At 45.1% G+C, this 27,762-nt stretch overlaps 1 protein-coding gene across 1 annotated transcript in view; it reads right to left on the bottom strand.

Annotated features, from left to right (window-relative positions):
* The window catches only part of CASR (calcium sensing receptor), a 202,201-nt gene that overhangs the window by 36,715 nt on the left and 137,724 nt on the right, over positions 1-27,762 (bottom strand). Inside the window, exon 4 of the mRNA XM_082247261.1 lies at positions 24,500-25,327. Coding sequence (XP_082103387.1) covers positions 24,500-25,327 — 828 coding nt within the window. The remainder of the gene's footprint in view (positions 1-24,499; positions 25,328-27,762) is intronic.

Raw genomic sequence — 27,762 nt, 5'->3', positions numbered from 1 at the left:
CTCTCACTGACACCAATGATGGGTCACTATTCCTTCCACTGATACCAATGATGGGGCACTATTCCTCCGACTGACACCAATAATGGGGCACTATTCCTCCCACTGACACCAATTATGGGGCATTATTCCTCCCACTGACACCAATGATGGGTCACTATTCCTTCCACTGATACCAATGATGGGGCACTATTCCTTCCACTGACACCAATGATGGGTCACTATTCCTTCCACTGATACCAATGGTCGAGCACCATTCCTTCCACTGACAACAATGGTTGAGCATTACTCCTTCCACTGAAACCAATGGTTAAGCATCATTCCTCCCACTGACACCAATAACGGGGCACTATTCCTTCCACTAATATCAATGATGGGGCACTATTCCTTCCACTGACACCAACTCTGGGGTACTATTCCTCCTACTGATACCAATGATGGAGCAATATTCCTCCCACTGACACCAACTCTGGGGCACTATACCTCCCACTGACACAAGTGATGGGGCACTATTCCTTCCACTGATACTAATGATGGGGTACTATTCCTCCCACTGACACCAGTGATGGGGCACTATTCCTCCCATTGACACCAGTGATGGGGCACTATTCCTCCCATTGACACCAGTGATGGGGCACTATTCCTCCCATTGACACCAGTGATGGGGCACTATTCCTCCCACTGACACCAGTGATGGGGCACTATTCCTCCCACTGACACCAATGATGGGGCACTATTCCTCCCACTGACACCAGTGATGGGGCACTATTCTACTGACAGCAACAATGGGGCACTAATATTTCCCCTAATACCAAAGATGGGACATTGTTTACTGCCACTGATGCTGTGGAATTTTCCACTCCCACTGGCCACGGTCCGACTCCCCTAAAGTCTGAAGCACAATAAACTCTCCCTATGTTTAGAAAGTTTGGAGCCCCCCCCCCCCCCCATATAGAGGGGATCCCTCTGGTCGAGTTCTCTGGTTGACTATAATGAATGAACATTATGGGTGTTTTTGAATTTGGAAATTAGATTCTTATAGAGCTATAAGTAGGTAAAGGTACCCCTCAAAATAGTAGGTGAAGTGAGAGATATTGCGCCGCTACACCTCAATACAGGAAACCGCAAATGGCAATACTGTGATAGGCAAACAGATTGGCATATGGGGGCCGCGTCTCACACCTGTTTGTTATGCAGTAAAGTATACATGGTTGTGAATGCATGCTGCGATGTAGCGATTGTAACAGATTATATTTTAAGGTGATTATATTGTAACAATCCTCTTTCACACTCACAGCAAACATTATTATCTCAGTTTTCCATGGAAGCAGTGAAGAGTGCAAAGTTTTATACAAACAACAGATTGCTATTATTATACCATCAATGTAGCGAGTCTGTGTACTTGATGGAGACAGGAAGCGCCTTGTTTTTCTGGCAGTCCTTTTACTCTGTTAGTGTGTATCAAATCATGGCCCATATTACAAAGAAAGGTGACCTGGAATTGCTAATTATGGAAAAGATTAGTGGGTAACACTATTGCCTTGCTGCACTAGGGCCATCTGGATCCCAACCAAGACACTATCTACATGGAGCTTGCATGTTCTCCCTGTGCTTGGGTTTTCTCCCGCTCTTTGAAGACCTGGTTAATTCATACATTCTCAACCTTATATAAGTCACGGCAACCTATGTATGCAAAATCCTGAGGCGCCTCAGTCTAAAATGTAAAAAAAAATGTAAATGTTACTTATCAATGAGAAACCTGAGCCCAGTGGCAGCCGGTGTGTTGGGGGCTCAGGGACGCCACCACCCCTATCCATGCGTCCGGCCCCTAATCTGCATGCAGGGGTGCCGGACGCATGGAGTTCAATGGGGCTTTTTTTTTTGCATCACCTGATTAGAGCCAGAGGCTCTAATAGGGCCATGCAAAGGGTGGACCCGGGGCGAAGAGCAGTGCGCCCCGACTCCATCCATTGTGTGACAATAGAAAATGAAAATTCGCTATTGTCACACGGATCCTCCTCCTGGCCAATCAGGGAGTGGGTCTAATACCTGATTCCTGATTGGCCGCAAGGCAAACCCCATGCCATTGGCCGAGGAGGAGGCGGGAGGACCCGAGGAGACGTGCCGGGAGACTGAGGAGAAGCCGCACTGCCGCTGCTGCTGCTGATGATCCAGGTAAGTGCACTGCATTGAAGAGGGCACGCGCGCTGGTCTCTGCATTGAAGGGGGCATGTACGCTGGTCACTGCATTGAAAGGGGGCAGGCACGCTGGTCACTGCATTGAAAGGGGGCATGCACGCTGGTCTCTGCATTGAAGGGGGCATGTACGCTGGTCATTGCATTGAAAGGGGCATGTACGCTGGTCACTGCATTGAAGGGGGCATATACGCTGGTCACTGCATTGAAGGGGGCATGTACACTGGTCACTGCATTGAAGGGGGCATGTACGCTGGTCTCTGCATTGAAGGGGGCATGTATGCTGGTCACTGCATTGAAAGAGGGCATGCACGCTGGTCACTGCATTGAAAGGGGGCATGCACGCTGGTCACTGCATTGAAGGGGGCATGTACGCTGGTCATTGCATTGAAAGGGGCATGTACGCTGGTCACTGCATTGAAGGGGGCATATACGCTGGTCACTGCATTGAAGGGGGCATGTACGCTGGTCACTGCATTGAAGGGGGCATGTACGCTGGTCTCTGCATTGAAAGGGGGCATGTACGCTGGTCACTGCATTGAAGGGGGCATGAACGCTGGTCACTGCATTGAAGGGGGCATGTACGCTGGTCACTGCATTGAAAGGGGGCATGTACGCTTGTCACTGCATTGAAGGGGGCATGCACGCTGGTCACTGCATTGAAGGGGGCATGAACGCTGGTCACTGCATAGAAGGGGGCATGTACGCTGGTCACTGCATTGAAGGGGGCATGCATGCTGGTCACTGCATTGAAGGGGGCATGTACGCTGGTCACTGCATTGAAGGGGGCATGTACGCTGGTCACTGCATTGAAAGGGGGCATGTACGCTGGTCTCTGCATTGAAAGGGGACATGTACGCTGGTCACTGCATTGAAGGGGGCATGTACGCTGGTCACTGCATTGAAAGGGGGCCTTCACGGTGGACACTGCATTGAAGGGGGCACGTACGCTGGTCACTGCATTGAAGGGGGCATGTACGCTGGTCTCTGCATTGAAGGGGGCATGTACGCTGGTCACTGCATTGAAGGGGACATGTACGCTGGTCACTGCATTGAAGGGGGCATGTACGCTGGTCTCTGCATTGAAGGGGGCATGTATGCTGGTTTCTGCATTGAAGGGGGCACGCTGGTTAGTGTTTTGAAGGGGGCACTCTGGTCACTGTGCATTGAAAGGGGGCACGCTGGTTACTGTGCATTGAAAGGGGACACGCTGGTCACTGTGCATTGAAAGGGGGCACACTGGTCTCTCTGCATTGAAAGGGGGCATGCTGGTCTCTCTGCATTGAAAGGGGGCAAACTATACCTTAATTACTGAAGGCCCCTTTCACACTTTTGCGACCTCAAAGTCACGCAATTTTTTACAGCGTTTTTTCACGCAAAGCAATGCCTATTACATTTTTCTGTTTGCGCCCCCCCAAAAATTTTGAGCACCAGCCGCCACTGCCTGCGCCTGAGACAATGCACAGAACCACCACGATGGCATTAACTTCACATCCGAAGTCCCTCTTCGCATCAGAGGTCCCCTCATCACATCACGGGTCTTCACAGCACATCAGAGGTCCCCTCCATCACATCAGAGGTCCCTTTTAATACATCAGAGGTCCCCTCATCACATCAGAGCTCCTCCCATCAAATCAGAGGTCCTCCCATCATATCAGAGGTTCCCCCTTCACATCAGAGCTCCTCCTATCACATCAGAGGTCCTCCCAACACATCAGAGATACCCCCCTCACATCAGAGCTCCTCCCATTACATCAGAAGCCCCTCTTCACATCAGAGGTCCTCCCATCGCATCAGAGGTACCACCATTACATCAGAGGTCCTACAATTACATCAGAAGCCCCTCTTCACATCAGAGGTCCTACAATTACATCAGAAGCCCCTCTTCACATCAGAGGTCCTACAATTACATCAGAAGCCCCTCTTTACATCAGAGGTCCCCCGATCACATCAGAGGTCCTTTTATTTCATCAGAAGCCCCTCTTCATATCAGAGGTCCCCTCATCACATTAGAGGTCCTCCCATCAAGTCAGAGGTTCCCCCTTCAAATCAGAGGTCCCCCTTTCACATCAGAGGTTCCCCCTTCACATCATAGGTTCCTCCTTCACACCAGAGGTCCTCCCATTACATCAGAAGCCCCTCTTCACACCAGAGGTCCTCCTATCACATCTGAGGTCCTCCTGTCACATCAGAGGTCCTCCCATCACATCAGAGGTCCTCCTATCACATCAGAGGTTCCCCCTTCACATTAGAGCCCCCATCACACCAGAGGTCCTCCCATCACATCAGAGCCCCCATCACATCAGAGGTCCTCTCATCACACCAGAGGTCCTCCCATCACATCAGAGCCCCCATCACATCAGAGGTCCTCTCATCACATCAGAGGTCCTCTCATCACATCAGAAGCCCCCCATCAGATCAGAGGTCCTCCCATCACATGAGAGGTCCTCCCATCACATCAGAAGCCCCCAATCATATTAGAGATCTCCCCATCACATTAGATGCCCCCCTTTACAACAGAGTCTCCCCATCAACCCATAGTCAACCCTAAACATCAGGAGCCCCCAATCACATTGGAGTCCCTCTCATACATTAAAGGCCCCAATTGCATCAAAATACCCATGACAGAGACCCTACATTATATTAGATAATGAGTTTGGTTGCATCGGTTTCTTAACCATTTCAGCTCCCGAAGGTTTTACCCCCTTAATGACCAGGCCATTTTTTGTGATTCGGCACTGCGTTACTTTAACTGACAATTGTGCGGTCGTGCGACGCTGTACCCAAATAAAATTAATGTCCTTTTTTTCCCACAAATACAGCTTTCTTTTGGTGGTATTTCATCATCTCTGCAGTTTTTATTTTTGCCAATATAAACCGATAAATTTGGAAAAAAAAAAAAAATATATATATATATTTTTTACTTTCTGCTTTATCACATACAGTATCTAATAAAAGCAATGAAAAAATCTATTTTCTTCATAATTTTTGGCCAATTTGTATTCTGCTACATATTTTCGGTAAAAAAAAATCCCAATAAGTGTATATTGATTGGTTTGCGCAAAAGTTATCGCGTCTACAAACTAGGGGATATATTTATGGCATTTTTATTTTCTTTTTTTTACTAGCAATGGCGGCAATCAGCGATTTTTAGCTGGACCACGACATTGCGGCGGACAGATCGAACCCCTAACTGACATTTTTGACACTTTTGGGGGGACCAATGAAATTACTACAGTAATCAGTGCTAAAAATATGCACTGTCACTGTACTAATGACACTGGCAGGGAAGGGGTTAACATCAGGGGTGATCAAAGGGTTAAGTGTGCCCCTAGAGAGTGCTTTCTAACTGTGTGGGGGATGGACTCACTGGATGAACACTCCTGAATAGCAGGAACACAAGATCGCTTTGTTCATCCGTGACAGAACGCTGGTCTGCCTTATTTACATAAGCAGACCGCCATTCTCTCTCTCTTGGGAGCGATCGCAGATGGCCAGCAGACATTACGTTCGCTAGACCCGCTGATTGGCTTCCTCTCTGTCCAATCAGCATGCGCTGGCTATTGCGTGAAATGACGTACAGGTTTTTATGGGGGTTTTTTAAAACGTTTTTGTGCAATAGAGCCCACCTGCTGCAGTAGATGTACTGCGGTCGGTTGGCTAGTGGTTATTTAACGTTGGTTGGCTTTTTATGAGTTTGTTGTAGTTGATGTACCCTGATTATATGTCAGCAGATTGCGCTTGTGAACAGGGCCGGCCCTACCATGGGTCCCGCTGGGTCCATTGGACCCAGGCAGCACTTGGAGAGGGGCAGCAAATTGACTCCCACGATTTTTGTTCCAGTACTTTTTTGTGTGTCATCAGTTTGTGGCACGATACGGGCGACATTTCCCCATCTCATACTGCCACCCGTAGTGCAAACTGATGAGTATGAGGAGGCGGAGCATCTCCTCCGGGGAACGTCCCTCAGGTGATCGTGGTGTGCGCAATGACGTCAGACATCAGCGCACTCCATCTCACGCAGGGCAGGCTGGATCTTCAGTTCACTATTCTATTCTTTTCCATTTTATTTGAATTAATTCTATTTTAAATTTGAATTCCAGAAAATGGTTATTTTCTTTCTATTTTATTTTATTTTATTCTATTTTTTTTTAATCTATTCTATTTCTTTATTTACTATTCTATTTTATTATTATTTTCTATTCTATTTTGTTCTATTTTACTCATTACTTTGTTCTATTTTACCCATTTATATTTACTTATTCTTTTTTTTTCTATTCTATCCCTTTTTTTTTTTATTCTATTTCTTTTTCTATTCTATTTTTTTATACCAAAAGTATTAGGATGCTCTCACATGAACTTTAATGGCATCCCAGTCTTAGTCTGTAAGGTTCAATATTGAGTCGACCCACCCTTTGCAGCTATAACAGCTTCAACTCTTCTGGGAAGACTGTCCACAAGGTTTAGGAGTGTGTCTATGGGAATGTTTGACCATTCTTCCAGAAGCGCATTTGTGAGGTCAGGCACTGATGTTGAGGAGAAGGCCTGGCTCGCAGTCTGCGCTCTAATTCATCTCAAAAGTGTTCTGTGGGGTTGAGGTCAGGACTCTGTGCAGGTCAGTCAAGTTCCTCCACCCCAAACTCGCTCATCCATGTCTTTATGGACCTTGCTTTGTGCACTGGTGCTCAGTGATGTTGGAACAGGAAGGGGCCGTCCCCAAACTGTTCCCACAAAGTTGGGAGCATGAAAGTGTCCAAAATGTCTTGGTATGCTGACGCCTTAAGAGTTCCCTTCACTGGAACAAAGGGGCCGAGCTCCGAACCCCTGAAAAACACCCCCACACCATAATCCCCCCCCTCCACCAAATGATTTGGACCAGTGCACAAAGCAAGGTCCATAAAGTAATGAATGAGTGAGTTTGGGGTGGAGGAACTTGACTGGCCTGCACAGTCCTGACCTAAACCTGATGGAACAACTTTGGGATAAATTAGAGTGGAAACTGCGAGCCAGGCCTTCTCATTCACATCAGTGCCTGATCTCAACAATGCACTTCTGGAAGAATGGTCAGACATTCCCATAGACACACTCCTAAATCTTGTGGACAGCCTTCCCAGAAGAGTTGAAGCTGTTATAGCTGCAAAAAGTGGGCCAACTCAATATTGAACCCTACGGACTAAGACTGGGATGCCATTAAAGTTCATGTGTGTGTAAAGGCAGGCGTCCCAATACTTTTGGTAATATAGTGTGTATATATCATTATTATTATTATTTATTACAGGTACTTATATAGCACCATCAGTTTACCCAACGCATTACACATACTGTATACATTCACACCAGTCCCTGCCCACAAGAAGCTTACAGTACAAGGTCCCTAACTCACGTTCATACATTCACATATTAAGACCAATTTAGACAGAAGCCAATTAACCTACCAGCATGTCTTTGGAGGGTAGAAGAAAACCGGAGGACCCGGAGGAAACCCACGCAGGCACAGAGAGAACATGCAAACTCCGGGCAAGTAGTGCCATGGTTGGGATTTGAACTGACGACAGTAGCGCTGCCAGGCAGAAGTGCTAACATATACAGGTATGTACAAATCTACAATTTGTGGTTAGAAAATTACTTAGAACCCCCAAACATTATACAGCATCTCACAAAAGTGAGTACACCCCTCACATTTTTGTAAATATTTTATTCTATCTTGTCATGTGACAACACTGAAGAAATGACACTTTGCTACAATGTAAAGTAGTGAGTGTACAGCTTGTATAACAGTGTAAATTTGCTGTCCCCTCAAAATAACTCAACACACAGCCATTAATGTCTAAACTGCTGGCAACAAAAGTGAGTACACCCCGAAGTGAAAATGTCCAAATTGGGCCCAAAGTGTCAATATTTTGTGTGGCCACCATTATTTTCCAGCACTGCCTTAACCCTTTTGGGCATGGAGTTCACCAGAGCTTCACAGGTTGCCACTGGAGTCCTCTTCTACTCCTCCATGATGACATCACGGAGCTGGTGGATGTTAGAGACCTTGCGCTCCTCCACCTTCTGTTTGAGGATGCCCCACAGAAGCTCAATAGGGTTTAGGTGTGGAGACATGCTTGGCCAGTCCATCACCTTTACTCTCAGCCTCTTTAGCAAGGCAGTGGTCATCTTGTTTGGGGTTGTTATCATGTTGGAATACTGTCCTGCGGCCCAGTCCCTGAAGGGAGGGGATCATGCTCTGCTTCAGTATGTCACAGTACATGTTGGCATCATGGTTCCCTCAACGAACTGTAGCTCCCCAGTGCCAGCAGCACTCATGCAGCCCCAGACCATGACACCGCCACCACCATGCTTGACTGTAGGCAAGACACACTTGTCTTTGTACTCCCCGATGGTTGCCACCACACACTCTTGGCACCATCTGAACCAAATAAGTTTATCTTGGTCTCATCAGACCACAGGACATGGTTCCAGTAATCCATCTTAGTTTGCTTGGCTTCAGCAAACTGTTTGTGGGCTTTCTTGTGCATCATCTTTAGAAGAGGCTTCCTTCTGGGACGACAGCCATGCAGACCAATTTGATGCAGTGTGCGGCGTATGGTCTGAGCACTGACAGGCTGACCCCCCACCCCTTCAACCTCTGCAGCAATGCTGGCAACACTCATGCGTCTATTTTCCTAAGACAACCTCTGGGTTTGACGCTGAGCACATGCACTCAACTTCTTTGGTCGACCATGACAAGGCTTTTTCTGAGCGGAACCTGTCCTGTTAAACTGCTGTATGGTCTTGGCCACCGTGCTGCAGCTCAGTTTCAGGGTCTTGACAATCTTCTTATAGAGCCCTAGGCCATCTTTATGTAGAGCAACAATTCTTTTTTTCAGATCCTTAGAGAGTTCTTTGCCATGAGGTGCCATGTTGAACCTTCAGTGACCAGTATGAGAGAGCGAGAGTTATACAAGCTGTACACTCACTACTTTACATTGTAGCAAAGTGTAATTTCTTCAGTGTTGTCACATGAAAAGATAATAATAAGAATAAAATATTTACAAAAATGTGAGGGGTGTACTCACTTTTGCGAGATACTGTGTATAAATATATATTTGAGGAACCAAAAGATATAGGAGATGATTTACTAAAACTGGAGTGCACAAAATCTGGTGCAGCTGTGAAGAGAAACTTTCAGCTTTATCAAGCTGCCCCCTCTCTGCGCGCCGCGCCGCGGTTGATGATTGCAGACAGCCGATGACCTCACCTGCGCACTCAGCCTAAACTGCATTTTCAGCATTCTTTAAAAGCGTTGATGAAAGGGGAAGGTTAGGACTTTTACCAGGAATAACTTTTTTGTTTTTGTTTTATTGAGTTAAGAATAGCCGTAAGTAGGACTTTATTGATCCGAAGATTCTACAAACTCTGCAAGGTTGCAAATGGAATACTTTAAAAGTGAATCCGTCCGCTGAGCAGTCACCGAGCAACTGCAGACATCATAAAAATTCTACACACAGTATACTTGGCTTTTATAAATGACCCCTGTGTTTGGGACCTGGGGTGCACTGATCAACTCCAACAACAACCAGTTAGCACAGGGAGCACCCATGATGCTGGTTTTGAAAAGCATTCTGGAATTGTTAACCTAGAGATCACAGCAATAGTTTTCTTCCAATCGTGCTTTTCTCTCTCTGATTTAAAGTGTGTAGAGAGCGATACGAAGCAAGGGAGTGCCTGAGACGCTTCACAGACAAATTCTGCCGTGTGTGTACTCTGAGCTTTAGGTATTGAGCTCTGTAAACATGGCTTTTTTGGTACAGGAGTTAAAGCGTACCTAAAGTCCAAAATAAAAATGTAATATATTAACTTGCCAGTACTTAGATGTAGCTCTTTCTTTTTTTTTTAGAAATGTATCTTTATTTTCACCTGGTGATTCTGCCAGTACCACACTTCCTGTCCTGGGGTGACAACGCTCACTCACTGTATGTATGTATGGAGGAGCAGCATTGTTACCCAACGAGAGGACTACAGACAGGGCCGGCGCTACCACTAGGCGAACTAGGCAGTCGCCTAGGGCGCACTGCCACCTAAGCCGCAGCCACAGCACTTGAGAGGGAGGAGGTGGGGAAGCACCCAGCGAAAGTGACAAGACGGTGGGAGAAGGAAGTGAGGGGTGCAATAATTAGTTCCCGTCCCCCCAAAAACCCATTCACCTGCTCCTCTCCTCCCCTTCCCTCCTTCGATGGCCGCTCCATTCTCTGCTCTGTGTGTCACTGTGCTCAGGTGATGGCTCGAGAAGTGCAACTGTCCTAGGTGGAGAGGACCCATTCCCCTCTGTTCTGTCCTCTCCACCTCCAGCTTGCCTGCAGCTTCAATAACATCCCTTCTCCAGCCCCTCCCATGTGCTCCGTCTGTGAAGGAGAGGTGGGTGGGAAAATTAAAAAGAAGCAGCCGACAGCCACACTGAAAAACTGCTGAGTGAGCACCCGAGACCATTCCATGTGAGTGAGCACTTTGACTGACCAGATCCTGCCCCCCCTCTCTCTCTCTCCCTAACCCCCCACTCCCTCTCCCTGACCCACCCCCTCTCTCTCTCTCCCTGACCCCCTCCCTCTCTCCCTGTCTCTCTCTCCCTAACCCCCCACTCCCTCTCTCTCTCCCTGACCCCCTCTCTCCCTAACCCCCCCTCTCTCCCTGACTCTCTCTCTCCCTGACCCGGCCTCTCTCTCTCTGACTCTCTCTCTCTCCCTGACCCCCCTCTCTCTCCCTGTCTCTCCCTCTCTCTCTCCCCCTGACCCTCTATTTCCCTCTCTCTGAATCCCCCCTCTCTCTCTCTCTCTCTCCCTGACCCCCCTCTATCTCTCCCTGACCCCCCTCAGTCCACCCCCACCTGGCTGCATTCCCCCCCCTCCTGTCCACCTGGCTGCACTCCCCCCCTCTCCTATCCACCTGGCTCTGTCCTCCCCCCACCTGGCTGCACCCTCCTTTCCTGTCCACCTGGCTGCATCCCCCCCTCCTCCACCTTCTGTAGCTGCAAACCCCCCTCTCCTGTCCACCTGGCTCTGTTCTCCCCCCACCTGGCTGTACCCACCCCCTCTCCTGTCCACCTGGCTGCAACTCCCCCTCCACCTGGCTACACCCCCCTCTCTTGTCCACCTTGCTCGGTCCACCCCCCACCTGGCTGCACCTACCCTCTCCTGTTCACCTAGCTCTGTCCTCCCCCCACCTGGCTGCACTCCCCTCTTCTGTCTATCTGGCTGCATCCCCCTATCCACCTAGCTGTAACCCCCCTCTCTCCTGTATACCTGGCTCTGTCCTCCCCCCACCTGGCTACAGCTGTCCTTCTGACTGCATCCCCCCTCTACCTGGCTGCACCCCCTCTCCTGTCCACCTGGCTGCACCCCTCTCCTGTCCACCTGGCTGCATCCCCCTCTCAACCTGGCTGCAACCCCCCCTCTCTTTTCCACCTGGCTGCATTCCCCCTCCACCTGGCTGCACCCCCCTCTCCTGTCCATCTGGCTCTTTCCTCCCCCCACCAGGCTACACCCCCCCTCTCCTGTCCGCCTGGCTGTACCCCCTCTCCTGTCCGCCTGGCTGCACCCCCTCTCCTGTCCACCTGGCTCTGTCCTCCCCCAACCTGGCTGCACCCTTCTTCTCCTGTCCACCTGGCTCTGTCCTCCCCCCACCTGGCTGCATCCCCCCTCCACCTGGCTGCACTCCCCCCCCCCTCCTGTCCACCTGGCTCTGTCTCTATGTTTACTGGGCTCCGCTATCCCACCTGTGGTCCCAGTGCGGTCATGGGGGCCCCTGGTAAGGATGGTGGGAGCTCCACAGACATCCATCCGCTGAGCCTCCCTCCTAGGCAAAGACCAGGAAGTGACGGACGAACACCTCCTCCATTTGAAAGGGAAAAAGTTTTTTTGTGGGTCACAGAAGATAGCTGGAAATCATGATAACATCGTTTGGGATATTTGGGTTACAAGGACACTGGGTTTCTGGCAGGATCAGCAAGTGGCCTAAAAAAAGAAACCTCCGAAAGGCGGTATCTGTACTTTCCTAGAGTAGAATTTTTTTCTCCTACTTCCACTTTTACTTCACTACATTTTTTCAATGATTTCAATACTTCTACTCCGATATTTTTTTTTAATGCTGCATAGTTACTCGTTACAATTATAAAAATTACCACTGCCAGAACAGTAAATGGCAGGTTTCATGAAGCTCAAAACATGTGTATTATCAGTGCATACGAAAATAAAAGCTACTGTATGTATAAATAAAAGCTGCATTTGAAATAATAAAAAACAATATGATGTTCAAACTTTTGACTTCTTTCTTTAATAACTACATAACACAGTACTTGTACTTTTACTTTGAGTACTTGAGTAGCAAAATTTTTAAAAAAACGACTTGCAATACTTAAGTACAAAAAATGTTGAATATTTTAGTACTTCTACTCAAGTCACTTTTTGATCGAGCACTTCCACTTCTACTCAAGTCACTTTTTGATCGAGCACTTGTACTTTTACTCAAGTATGGGTTTCCAGTACTTTATACAACTCTGTCCGCTCCTCCCAAGACCTCCTGCTCTCTAGCTCCCTTGTTACCTCCTCCCATGCTCGCTTCCAGGACTCCTCCAGAGCCTCTCCTATCCTCTGGAACTCCCTGCCCCAGTATGTCCAGTCAGCTCCTACCCTGTCCTCCTTTAGGCGATTCTTGAAAACTCATTTATTCTGGGAAGCCCATCCCCAACTCCACCTAACAGCTGTACCCGAATCTTGAACTGTATAGTAATTGTACTGTCCCCCTTTATATTGTAAAGGGCTGCGTAAACTGTTAGCTCTATATAAATCCTGTATAATAATAATAATAATAAAAAATTTTATAATTATAATATAAATAAATGTATTAAAATAAATACAAAAAATAATAATAAATATAATATAATATAAATAAAGTAAAAAATATATAATAAATAAATAAGATAATAAATAAATAAATAAAATAAAATAATAAATAAATACAATAATGAATTATAATATATAATATAATATATAATATAAATGAAATATAATATATTATAAATAAAATATAATGTATAAAGGTAATAAAAAAAAAAAACTAAAAACTGTACATTCCCATATTTCCTTTTAAGAAGAAAAGGTTGGGACTTTTATTGGAAATAACTGGCTCTGCTGTTCCTCTGATGTTCTAACAATAGCGATAAGTAACACTTTATTGATCCAGAGATTCTGAAAACTCCGCAAAGTTACAAATTGATTTTTTAAAGTGAACCTGTTGCCCAAACCATAAAATACCATTAATCATCATTATGAAAGAGCTGACACCATAAAGACACATCACATAGACTCAGCTTTTAAATCTGACCTCTGGCCTTCCCTTCAGTCTTGCACAGTTGTACCGGCTCCTCTCCTGGGCTGGAATGGAATACTCTGATTTCACTGCACACTGTGAGCTTCTCGTAGTATGCATTAGAAGCTGCAGCAAGTCTTCAGCCTGACTGCCCCTGGCCCACCCCTTTCATTGATTGGATTTCAGTTCTTTCAATTATGGAGGCTCAGCATCACATGTGGGCATTATTTAGGGCTGTCTACATGCAAAAGAAAAGCCCACTTCTCCAGACGGACTTCCACCCATCAAGGTATTGTGATATTTGCATAACTCCTCCCATGAGCCCACCCACTGCTTGCATCAGGACTTAGGGCTCTTAAGATGTGTACTAATGCAGGAAGCTATGTATAGCATCCTGCCAGCCTTTCCCACCAGCCATAGAAAAGCACAGAGACCTTGCTTTTCTCGTGATTTCATTGGTAGGACCTTCAAACGTATTTTTCTAGCTGTACTCGGAGTTGGGCTTTAAGGGGGCAGGACCCTTCATTCTCCCTGTAATATGCTCAGTAATGGGAATCCTGCACTTCCTCTGCCCCATTCTTCATGATGACATGAACAGAGATCTGCACACACCACGTCACATGGAATAAATAAATTAATAAGGGTCATCTTCCATCAAATGTGTAAAATCAGCGCAATCTAGTGCAATCAAATGAAATGAAAATAATATGACGAAAAATTAACAAAATAGTGATAATAAACCGCCTCCAGGCCGCTTACACTCATATTGTGTTTTCACTTCACACTAACACCTATAATACTCCAAAAAAAGAAAAAAATTGTGTTGTGCCAAAAGGTATACAAATGGTTCCTTCCTGTAGATGGTCGTGACGTGACGTCAGTGCGCAGGCTCCGCCCCCATACGCGTTACGTCTGGGCGTAGACTTCGTCCCCTAAAGACGAAAATCCCCATTGTTATATATTCCTAGAGGGGAAACTGCTTTATCTGACCTACTGGTAACACAGGGGTCAGATTACAAGGTGAGCACCAGCACTATCACTTTGTATTTATCTGCACTTTATCCTACTGATGAAGTCTGAGCCCAGACGAAACGCGTATGGGGCAGAGCATGCACACTGATGTCATGTCACGGCCATCTACAGGAAGGAACCATTTGTAAAGCCCGTCCAGCTCGCACTGCTAAAGTGCCATTCTTGCAAGTTTTTTACCTGTTTTTTACGGTTCAATTAACTAGATTAAACAGAGAGCACTAGGTGGTGTCACTTTTTTGTTCCTTATATATTCTGAGGAGTGTCATTGAGGCTCTGTGGAGCCAAGTGAAGGAAAATTAAGGTGGAAGGAAGCCAGCAGCATCCCCATTGTTATATATCCCTAGAAGGGGGAACTGCTTTATCTGACCTACTGGTAACACAGGGGTCAGATCACAAGGCGAGCACCAGCACTATCATTTTAAACCCAGCACTTTGTATTTATCTGCCCTTTATCCTACTGAAAAAGTCTGAGCCCAGACGAAACGCATATGGGGCGGAGCCTGCACACTGATGTCACGTCACAGCCATCTACAGGAAGGAACCGTTTGCAAAACCCGTCCAGCTCGCACTGCTAAAGTGCCAATTCTTGAGCTTTTTACCTGTTTTTTTTATGGTTCAATAAACTAGATTCAACAAAGAGCACTAGATGGTGTCACTTTTTTGTTCCTTATATATTCCGGGGAGTGTCATTAAGGCTCTGTGGAGCCAAGTGAAGGGAGATTAAGGTGGAAGGAAGTCAGCAGCATCCCCATTGTTATATATCCCTAGAAGGGGGAACTGCTTTATCTGACCTACTGGTAACACAGTGGTCAGATCACAAGGTGAGCACCAGCACTATCATTTTAAACCCATCACTTTGTATTTATCTGCACTTTATCCTACTGACGAAGTCTGAGCCCAGACGAAACGAATATGGGGCGGAGCCTGCGCACTGATGTCATGTCACGGCCATCTACAGGAAGGAACCATTTGTAAAGCCTGTCCAGCTCTCACTGCTAAAGTGCCATTCTTGTGAGTTTTTTACGTGTTTTTTTACAGTTCAAAAAACTAGATTCAACAGAGAGCTCTAGACGGTGTCACTTTTTGTTCCCTATATATTCCGAGGAGTGTCATCGAGGCTCTGTGGAGCCAAGTGAAGGGAAATTAAGGTGGAAGGAAGCCAGCAGCATCCCTGTTATAATATATCCCTAGAGGGAATGGGATGTTCCTCTTGTAGGGGTCCCGAGCACACAGGGGGGCCCACACAGGGAGGGGGATTCCTGAGGAACGACATTTACAGAAATCTTCCTCTAGCAACTGAAAAAACAGATTTCTCCCCCTTCTCCCTGCTGTCAGCTTTTATCTGTTGAGAAAGAGACAGTTGTCCCCTCACTAATCCCCCTCCCTGTGTGGGCCCCCTCCCCTCCCAGCCCTGGCTCTAATGTTATCTCTGCTCTCTAAAACTTTGTTTCTTTCTCTGCAGTTCTTCCTATACTCCTTGTCCCAGCCTGTATATTTTTTTTTCATCTCTCTCCCATTATTCTGTCTCCCTGACACAGTCACAGCTGATCAGCTGCATTCCCATGGGGTGAAGAATTTACTGTTACACAAGTCGCACAAGTATGAAAGGGGCCCCAGACTACTTCCTAAACTATGCTACTTTTCTTCTTCTCCCCTTCACTGTCAGTCCCCTCTGCATCCACGTATCAGCCCCTTCTATTTACCCATTTACTAACGGATCTGGCAGGAGTAAACTAAATTTTTTATCTTGTATCTACAGGTAAGCCTATATTAGGGCTTACATATAGGTTCAGTGAATATCTTATAAAGGTAGCAGCCGGTGATAGCACCAGCCTATGTGCACTGCGCTCTCAATGGATGACATACCATCCATTGGAAGAGCTGTGCTGTGACCATGACATGCACACGCATGCGTGTGAGTTACATCATCGCAGTTTGGCCAAACGACTGGAGCCCAAGAACCCAGAAAGAAGACCAGATGAAGATGGAATCCCTCTTAGTAGTGACAGCACACCGCTGGAGAGATCTTTTTTTTTAGGTTAGAAAAATATAATTAAGGGCTCATCCCAACGAGTACTCTGGCTGTGAGAAGGAGGGGTGTGGGCTGGAGCCACCTGTTATTCTAGGGGGAAGCACTGCCTGTATGAACACAGCCGCAGGCCCTTCTTGGACAGGTGTGCAGGTGAGTGGCCCCCCAATGCATACTGCCTGTGTTTGGGCCGTACACCTGCATCCCCACGCCTGTCGAATTAGGACCTGCGGCTGTGTTCATACAGATCCAGGTGGCTCAAGCCACCCACATAAATGAACCATGGCTGTGAGAAGGAGGGGTGTGGGCTGGAGCCACCTGTTATTCTGGGGGGATGCACTGCCTGTATGAACACAGCCGCAGGTCCTACTTGGACAGGTGTGCAGGTGAATGGCCCCCCAGTGCATACTGCCTGTGTTTGGGCCATACACCTGCATCCCCACGCCTGTCGAATTAGGACCTGCGGCTGTGTTCATACAGATCCAGGTGGCTCAAGCCACATAAATGAACCACTGATTCACAGACCACAGCACCCATGTGCATGATCCCACCCCTCCCCCACACACAGACATTTATTTATCAAATCAGTTCCATCTTTTAGATTTAACAGGAATTCTGTGAGTTATGTTGTATTTGTGTCTGCTAATAATGATTGTATTGTATTTTTATCAAAATATAGCTTTAATATTTCTTTTTTTTTTTGGGGGGGGGGGGGCCTGTCAGGTAGTCTGCCCTGCGATTTCTATCAGCAGCCCCGTTGGTGACACAGGGGTCAGATCACAAAGTGAGCCCTAGCACTATCATTTTTAACCCAACACCAGCACTTTGATTTATCTGCACTTTATCCTACTGACGAAGTCTACGCCTAGACGTAACGTGTATGGGAGCGAAGCCTGTGATCTGATGTCACGTCACGTCCCTCTACAAGAAGGAACCGTTTGTAAAGCCCGTCCATCTCGCACTGCTAAAGTTCCATTCTTCTGAGTGTTTTACCTGTTTTTTTTTATGGTTCAATAAACTAGATTCAACAGAGAGCACTAGATGTTGTTCCCTGTATATTCCGAGGAGTGTAATCGAGGCTCTGCGGAAGCCAAGTGGAGGGAGATTAAGGTGGAAGGAAGCCAGCAGCATCCCCATTGTTATATATCCCTAGAGGGGAACTGCTTTATCTGACCTACTGGTAACACAGGGGGTCAGATCACAAGGTGAGCACCAGCATTATCATTTTTTAACCCAGCACTTTGTATTTATCTGCACTGCATGATGGAATTATTTATAGAAGAAGAATTTTATAAAGACACCGTTGTTACATGGTCCTCACTGTTTGATTTATTAATTGGTTAATGTTGCCTTTTGGCGCAAAACTATTTATTTTTTTGAGTATTATAGCTTCCATGAAATTACCACACTGTGGGCCCACTGGCATGCATCATAAATGAAGAGAAGAACAAAAATGCTACAAATTAAATCCAATGGGTGGCCCTATCTTTTGGACCCCCCGTCTGCTCCCTGTTCTGCATCTTCTGTGTTCTTTAATTAAAAGACTTCTGTATCCGCCACGGGACCCAGGAAAAGGATTAATGACATCATGTCCCTCGGACACAGGAAGACATCGGGTCTGCTGCATGTCTAATTAATTCCACAGATAATTACACTACAAAGGTTCTGGAGGAGACGTGACAGCTGCCGTGTAAAGGTGACCCCCGCTCATCGGTGACAGGTAATCCGTAAACAATAGATATATATATATATATATATTTTTTATGGTATAGACAGATCCAAGCATCAAATGCTTTTTTTTTTTTTTTTTTTTTTATTGCCATTCCAATCAGGCATAGTGGATTTGACAGACATTATTAATTTGCATGTCTATTCAAATCCTAGCCTTTATTTATTAACTAAATATATTTACTTTAATTTTTAATAATACTAATAAATATAATAACAACAATAATAATAATTATAATATTTTATTTTTTTTAACACCTAAAGATAAATATTTAAATAAATATTTAAAAAAAAATTATTTTAAATATATGTATTTACTTTAATTTTATAATAATAACAGCAACAACAACGATAATAATAATAATTATATATTTTAATATACATATTTTATTAAAAGTAAAAGTAATTCAATAATAATAATAATAATATATTTTAATATAAATATTTAAAAAATGTAATTATTTTAATAAATATTTTATTTTAAATAATTTTATCTATTACATAAAAATATTTCAGCAATTTTATATTATGTGCATTTTTTTATTTTCTTTTGTGTACAACATCACCTTTATTTAGCAGGAGTCAAATTCCGGTTTTGGTCACTTTTCTGCTTTCTAGAACCTTCTATACCTTTACTATCTCTCTCCAATATTCCTACTTTTCTAGATCTACGACCAAACAACATTTAACTGGATTGATAGGCCATCAAAGGCATCAAATTCTTATCATCAGGAATCAGGATAATCGATATTAAATATACTTGGGACTTACTTAAGGTGCCATCAAAGACTAAGAACATTGAGGGCTCATGCATGCCATGAGATGTGCCAAAGCATTGCTTATCCTTGCATGTCTCGTTATAATAAAAATAATACAATATTTTTAATAAATATAAATATTTATTAATATAAATAATAAATGTAATATAAAAATTTTAAAAAATGATTTAACCACCCACGGCAGATATACTGCGGCAGGCTTGATTGGCTGCGCAAATCGCCGTACTTGTATGGCAATCCGCAGGAGCGATCCTGGGGGAGCGCATGTGCCCCCATTATCCAGCGGGGGAGCTGATTCACGGGTCTGGCGGCTGCGATTTCCGCCTGGCGCCCACGATCACTTCCCGACGCGATAACTTTTGTGCAAACCAATAAAAATACACTTATTGGGATGAAAAAATTAGATTTTTACATTTTTTATTGGGAATGTTATATAAATAAAAAATATGAAATATGAAAACATGAAAAATGTTGTTGTTTTTTTTTCAGAATTGTCGCTTTTTTTTTTGTTTATAGCGCAAAAATAAAAATTTGCACAAATGATCGAATAACTACCAAAAGAAATTGCCATTTGTGGGAAAAAAGGAAATCAATTTTATTTGGGTACAGGGTCGGACGACCGCGCAATTGTCCATTAAAATAACGCAGTGCCGTATTACAAAAAATGGCCTGGTCATTAACCGCTTACTACCCGCCCACCGTCAAATGACGGTGGAGCGGTCCAGCTATTGTTCTGGGGTGCCATGTGACGGCGCACCAGAATGGCCTCTCTTGCGCGCTTAGTGCAGTGATCGTGGCCGCGCCGTGTTGCTAGGATACGGCGCGACCCCGATCTTGGTAAAGAGTCAATGACTTGGCTCTTTACCCATGTGATCGGCTGTGTCCAATCACAGCCGGTCACATGTAAATGAGGAAGTGCCATTTATCGGCTCTCCTTGCCTCATACTGTCAAAGTGTGTGGCGAGGACAGCCGATCAGTGGCTCCTCCTCACAGGGGAGACCAGGACAGGTAATCAGGGCACTGATCATCAATGCCCTGATCACAGAAAAGTGAAAAAAGCACCAATCAGTGCCCACCATCAGTGCCCACCATCAGTGCCCACAATCAGTGCCCATAGTGCTGCCAGTCAGTGCCCATCTGTGCCTGCTCATCTGTGCTGCCCATCAGTATCCATCAGTGCCACCCATCAGTGCCACCTAGCAGTGCAGGATATTAGTACCTCCTCATCAGTGCCACCTCTCAGTGCCCATCAGTGCCGCACTTCAGTGCCCATCAGTGCCACCCATCAGTGCCACCTCTCAGTGCCCATCAGTGCCGCCTATCAGTGCCACCTATCAGTGCAGGATATTAGTACCTCCTCATCAGTGCCACCTCATCAGTGCCCATAAGTGCCACCTCATCAGCGCACATCAGTGAAGGAGAAAAATTATTTATTTTCAAAATGTACTCACAGAAAATAAGAAAAACTTTTTTTCATTCAAATTTTTCTGTCTTTTTTCTTTTTTTTTTGTAAGAAATAACAAAAAACCAGCAGTGATTAACCACTTTACCACCGGAGGATTTTGCTGTCTTACGTCCAGGCCACTTTTTGCGATTCGGCACTGTGCGACTTTAACTGACAATTGCGCGGTCGTGCGACGCCGTACCCAAACAAAATTTACCTCCCTTTTTTCCCACAAACAGAGCTTTCTTATAGTGGTATTTGGTCACCTGTGCGATTTTTACTTTTTGCGCTATAAACAAAAAAAATAGCGTAAATTTTGAAAAAATAACAATATTTTTCACATTTTTTAATATGAAATTCCCCCCCAAAAAAATGTAAAAATCAAAATTTTTTAAAATTTTTGGCAAATTTGTTTTCTGCTACATATTTTTGGTAAAAAAAAAAACGCAATAAGTGTATTTTGATTGGTTTGCGCAAAAGTTATTGCGTTTACTAACTAAGGGAAAGATTTCTGTCATTTTTGGTGTTTTTATTTTTAACGAGTAATGGCGGCGATCTGCGATTTTTTTTGCGGGACTGCGACATTGCGACGGACAGATCGAACCCTTGACTGACATTTTTGACACTTTTGGGGGTACCAGTGACATTACTACATTAATCAGTGCTATAAATATTCACTGTTACTGTAAAAATGACACTGGCAGGGAAGGGGTTAATTTTATTGGAGAGGGAGGGGTTAATGTATGCCTGGTGCTTACTGACGTGTGTGGGGGGAGGTGACTGAGTGACACAGGCACAAAGCGGATGTTCAGCTATGCTGAACCCTGCAATCTGTCACTGCCTGTCACTTAGGAGATCCGCCCGCTCTGTTTACACAAGCGGGCGGATCTCCACACTCGATTCCCCGACGATCGGGGAAGAGCAGCGGCGATTGCCCCTGCTCCTTCCCTGGCCCGACTCCCGCTGTGACTGAATACAGCGGGAGCGAGCCTCTGGCGGCGCGCGCGCCGCCCACAAGGGGAGGAGTCCAGCGACGTAGGTCTACGTCGCTGGACGATAACGAGCAGACAGCAAGTGGTTAAATAACCCCCAAAAGAAAGCTCTATTTGTGTGAAAGAAATTATAAAAATGTCATATGGGTACAGTGTTGCATGACCGCGCAATTGTCATTCAAAGTGTGACAGTACTGAAAGCTGAAAATTGGTCTGGGCAGGAAGGGGGTGAAAGTGTCCCGGAATTGAAGTGGTTAAGGGGGGAAAATCTTCCGGTCCAGAAGTGGTTAATAAGGTATTTTTATTTTAAATATTTTCATATATGGTAGCAAATAAAAATATTTCACCAATTTTATATTGTGTGTTTTTTATTTTCTTATGTACTTGACATCACTTATTTAGGAGGAGATACCAAATTCCCTTTTTGTAACTTGTCTTCTTTCTAGAACCTTCTATACCTAGTAAGCTCTTTCCAATATTCCTACGTTTTCGAGATTTATGATCAAACAACACTTAATTGGATTGATAGGCCATCACATCCCTCGTTATCATCAGGATAATCAATATTAAATATACTTGAGACTTTAGAGGTGCCAGAAAAGACTAAGAACATTGAAGACTCATTCATGGCATGAGATGTGTCCGAGCGTGTGCACTCTTTTTGCACGTCCTTGCACATCGCATTTTAAGGCAGGCTATTAAATGTATTGGGCTACTTCTAGATGCATGGGGGGTGCAGTTGAGAATTATTGACTCTATCAAGTCAAGTCAAGCTGGAACAATATAAATTTGCAAAGAAAAAAATATAATTAAAGAAAAAATGCCAGGGCCAATCCTATCAATGCCACATCCCAGAAGAAATGTCAAAAAACAAACAAGATAGGGGAAGGTTCTAGAAAAAAAAAAACCTACAAAGTCAGTAATTATATTTTTTTCAAAAAAAAAAACGAGAGAGGGGAAGCGGGACTTTATATATGTTGAACTCCCCCGCCAGGTACTAATGAAATCACAACTATATATATATAAAACCCATAGTAACCCATTTGAAGCCCCCTATGTAAACACACCTGAAGAAGCCACAAGGCGAAACACGTCGGGAGGAGTTCCGTTCCCTGAATCATTGGCTATTCGGCTGTCCTAGCTGATGTTTATTGGGGCGGTATCCCCAAGTTCCCCTTTTTAGGGGGGGGGGCTGTGTGAATAGTTATTTTTGATTCAATGTGATTTAATGTCATATATTGTTTTTATAATCTATGTTTTTTCTCCATTGATTGGAGCTTTTTAATTTTTTATCCAGTAAAGAATATTAGAAAAAAAAAGAACCCAGGGAGATCTCCCAGAAAAAAAAAGGAATATAAAGAGAAAAAGGAAATGAACCTATGGGAAATGTTAAGGGAAAAGAAAAAGGAGATATTAAAAGTGCGAAAAGCTATAGTAGGTTCTAGAAAAAAAAAAAAAAAAAGGGGGACGCGGGACTTTATAGGTGTTGAACTCCCCCGCAAGGTACTACTGAAATCACAGCTATATATATATATATATATATATATATATATATAAAAAAATATTTCTTTATTGGATAAAAATTAAAAAGCTCCAATCAATGGAGACATAACATAGAATATAAGGACAAAATATGACATTAAATCACATTGAATCGAATATAATCCATCACACAGCCCTCCCAAAAAAGAGGAATTGGGGGTACGGCCCCAATAAACATCAGCTAGGACAGCCGAATAGCCAATGATTCAGGGGACAGAACTCCTTCCGATGCGTTGCGCCTGGTGGCTTCTTCGGGGGTGTTTACATAGGGGCTTCAAATTGGTTACCATGGGTTTTACATATATAGCTGTGATTTCAGTAGTACCTAGCGGGGGAGTTCAATCAACACCTACAAAGTTCCGCCTCCCCTCTCTTGTTTGTTTTTTGAAAAAAATATAATTCCTGAAATTCCACTTAGTAGTTTTTTTTTTTTTCTAGAACCTACTATAGCTTTTCACTCTCTTAATGTCTCCTTTTTATTTTCCGTTAACATTTCCTATAGGTTCATTTATTTTTCCTCTTTATATTCCTATTTCTTTTTCTGGGAGATCTCATTGGTTTTTTTTTTTTTTAATATTCTTTTTGTTTATTTTTCTAAAAAAAACAACAACTTTCCTCCTTGGTATCACCTCCTAACCAAAAATTCCTCCTTGCCCCCAGTGGCGGCTGGTGCTCCATGGGTCGGGGGGCGGCAGAGGGACCTGACCACAGACCACACCAGCTTCAGCCCGCACTGCACACCATACCCCCACCCCCCAGTCGCCGGCTCACTCACCCTGTGCTGCCCCTGGACTGACATGTGGAGGCGGTGGCGGCTTCCCCCTCAGTCTCCTCTGTGTCCCCCTTCGTTGGTCGGGCTTCCCCTGCATCTCCTCCCTCCTCCTCCTCCTTCTTCGCCAATAGGATGGCTTCTCCTTTCGGCCAATCGGAAAACGGGTCTCAGGACCCGCTTTCTGATTGGCCAGGAGGAGAATCCGTGTGACAATGGTGAATATTCATTCGCTATTGTCACACAACTGGGTGGGCTCAGCACCCCGAGCCCACCCTTTTTTGAAGCCTATTAGAGCCTCTGGCTCTAATCATGTGCTTAAAAAAAAAAAATCCCCCATTGGAATCCATGCATCCGGCGCCCTGCATGTAGATTAGAGGGCCGGATGCATGGATAAGGGGGCGGCTCCCCTGAACCCCTAATGGATGGGCCGCCACTGCTTGCCCCTATAACTCAACATGTTTCAGTGCTTTTCACATTTTTGTCAGGTGTTAAATGTCCACATAGTGCTTTTGTGTGGTCAAGTGTATCAACATACAAGACAGCTTCCATTATGTGTATTTCATCAGTGCATTTAGTTGTTTGCCTGGAGTTAAAGCAATAAATTATAACTATAGTAAAATCAGGAAGGGCAAAGGGCTTACCTGCCAGGCTTCCACCTTCTTTATATCCGCGCATGATCCATTGGCGAAGAGTCCTTTCCCAGGTGTACATGTGTATATGTCCTGCAGGGCGTGGGCAATTGAATATACTGCTAAATATACATTGTACGATATCCGCAAATGAGTATAATCCAGATAGGGTGTCTCCACACTGGTGATGTTCTCTAGGCCGGTGCACGCAGTAATGTTGGCGTGTTCCTCGTTTTTCTTAGGCCCACCAGACATGCGGCAGTTAAAGGTCTCTTCCCAGAATTCCTTGAGAAAACCATTGCTGTTAGACATTTTGGGGTGAACTTTCTGGAGGAATTCCCGAAATCCTGGAATTTGCCCAGCCCTCAGTGCAAATCCAATGGTTCCCCCAATAACATGGAAGTATTCGGGAATAGCGATCAATGATGAGCTGGCCCAGGCTTCACTAGCAAGCCAGATGCGTCCCGTGATATTACGCCTGACTATTTCTTTTATAAGTGGCTCAAGGTCTGGCCCACTGGAGAAGACAACGATGACTTTGGCTGTTGAGTTTTGAATGACGTCCACTACTTTCTCAATCTCCTCTATCGGCGTATACTGCGAGATGAGCTCACTGAAGTCGATGCAGATATCTCGCTCTTCAGCCTCTTCTCGGAACTTCTCAATTCCTGGCCTACCGTAGTCATCATCTGCGGCAATAGTTCCTACCCAGTTCCACTGGAAGTACTCAATGATGTCTGCCATGGCGGTGGCTTGGTGCTCATCGTTGGGCATTGTGCGCAAAAAAGATTTATACTGGTTCTTGTTACTGAGAAGGCGACTGGAGGACGCGTAACTGACCTGCAAGATCAAAGACTGACATTACTACCTCAACATAGACACATACCTCACACTACTGTTTTAGACCAGCCTTTCTCAACCATGGTGGTGTCAAACCCTTGAGTTCCCCCAAGAAGTTACAAGGGCTTCCTTGAGCAGTTATCAGTTTTGGGAATATCTCTCGCCTGTTGGTGTCGGCATTGTTCTGACACCAATGCCACAGAGCCAGTGGCATGGGACCATAGGGTCTTCCTTTTTGGTTTAACTTGTAAGTAAGCACTGACATGTTATCTACTTGTAAAGTGGGTGTTCTTCCCACTTTTCACAATTTTAAGGAGCATGTTTTCCTTGGTCCCCCAGGGTATGGTATAACTACACTGATTACTAGTGTATGGGGTCATTACACTGACCACCAATGTATGGATACACTACACTGGCCACTAACGTATGGGGTGTATGATGGCACAACATTAAATACCAATGTATTGGGTCAATACACTGACCATTAATGTATAGGAGTGCTACACTTACCACTAATGTATAAGAGAACTATACTATCCCCTAATGGCTGGTTGCCAGCGGCAACCAGCCAGGGGGTTGAGAGTGAGCATGGAACCCTGACTTTCATCCAGCAGATGGAGTCACCCCTGAGAGTGGACAAGTTTACCCTTTCTGATAATCCATCAGAAGTCCCTGAGGATGAGCAGAGGAGATACAAGCCAGCAAAGCCAGTACTGTCGGAGTAATCCCAGTACACCAAGCTGCCTTCCAAAATGTCTGCCCCACCGGCTGTGGTGGATGGTGTCCCAGGTGAGAAGCAGAAAGAGGAGCTCTGTAAACAGCTGCCCGTTGGAGTTCCTGCTGTGGAGAAACTCTCTGCAGACATACAGGGAAAATCCCTGACAGAGGTGTCTCCAGACCATCAGAGTCCCATTGAAAATTTCCCCTCTATCCCTGTTCTGGTCAGAACTCAAAATTTTGGTTTCCCACCACTTTTTGTCCCAGTGACAAAGGTCACCAGTAGGGATGAGCAGATGGTTTGGACTGAACTTTGGCTGTTCAAAAGCATGGACAAATGCCTAAACTTTAGCCTGTTTGGCCCTCCTGTTTGTCGAGAGCCAGAAATCATATATAGAAGCAGTGTTTCTATGGCTTCCCATCGTCACTAAAAAGGAAAGTACTTAGCCACACATCACTAAAAAACCTGTGTATGAAAAGTGAAAAAAAGCCTTAGTGCAGGCCCCATCCAGAGCCACCGCCCAACGTGTTTCGCCCCAGCCATGGGGCTTAATCATGGGGATGGAGCCTGGGCTGAGGCTGCTTCAATATATGATTTCTGGCTCTCAAAAAACTGGAGGCCAAATGGGCTAAAGTTCAAGCATTTCTGCAAATGCCTGAACAGCCAAAGTTTGGTCCACTGTCAGCTCATCTCTATTGGTGACCTTTGTCACTGGGACACAGTGATGGGAAATAAAAATTTGGTGTACCAGAACATGAATAGCGGGGAAATCTTTCATTTGGAAAAACCATTTCAGTTTAAGAGGGATTTCCTTCCCACTAGAGCGATTTCCTCTCACTTTCCTAAACAGAAAGTAAAGGTTATAAGGTCATCCTCTTAAATGGGACACAGACGGCAAAACATAACCTGACATGGGGTTTCAATCACGAACCTTGATACAAAGTTTTATGTTTAAAACTAATGGCAAAGATAGATTTGTGGTTTTTGATTGCAGTCTTCATGTGGCCAAAGAAGAAGTCTCACGATCAGTGCAAAATGAAATAAAGGTCTATACATGCATGTAGGAATACCTTTCTTTGCTTTTCAAAATAAATGTAAGAGGTTGATCAGAAAATCCCTTCTTCACTTCTTCTATTACTACCTGTCAGCTCCTCCCCTGCCAGAAGCCCGATTTGTGGACATTACTACTAGTGATCGACCGATATTGGTTTTTCGTTGTCGATACTGATACCGATATTTTGGCCATTGAATATCGGTATCGGACGATATTGGCCAATATTTTCGTAAATTTAAAAAAAAATGTTTTTTTTTATTTTTAGCACTTGACAGGTACTGATGTGGAGGGATCTGGGGGTCTAAAAGACCCAAAACCCCTCCTCTGCACTTAAAAGCATTCAAAATGCCAAGTTTGGCTGTTTTGAATGCTGTAATTTTTTTTAATCTGGCGCCGAGTACCCGGAAGTGATGTCATGACATCACTTCCGGGTTTTTACATGGAGACCCAATCAGAGCCGAATGCGGCTTTGATTGGGTCTTCGGCGGCCGTGCAGGCTGGTTGCCCGGGTCTCCCGGTGGGACGGGAGACCCAGGCGATCCGCGGAACGCTGCGGGAGGGGGGGTGGCCGCTTCCGCTCCTTGTAATGACAGCCGAGCGGCTTCTCAGCCGCATCGGTTGTCATTACAAGACAGCCGACCGTCAGCTATGGACGCCAGGACC

This window comes from Pelophylax lessonae, assembly GCF_965119305.1.
Source record: "Pelophylax lessonae genome assembly, chromosome: 2".
Lineage (NCBI taxonomy): Eukaryota > Metazoa > Chordata > Amphibia > Anura > Ranidae > Pelophylax > Pelophylax lessonae.
This window is presented reverse-complemented; position numbering and strand designations above follow the sequence as displayed.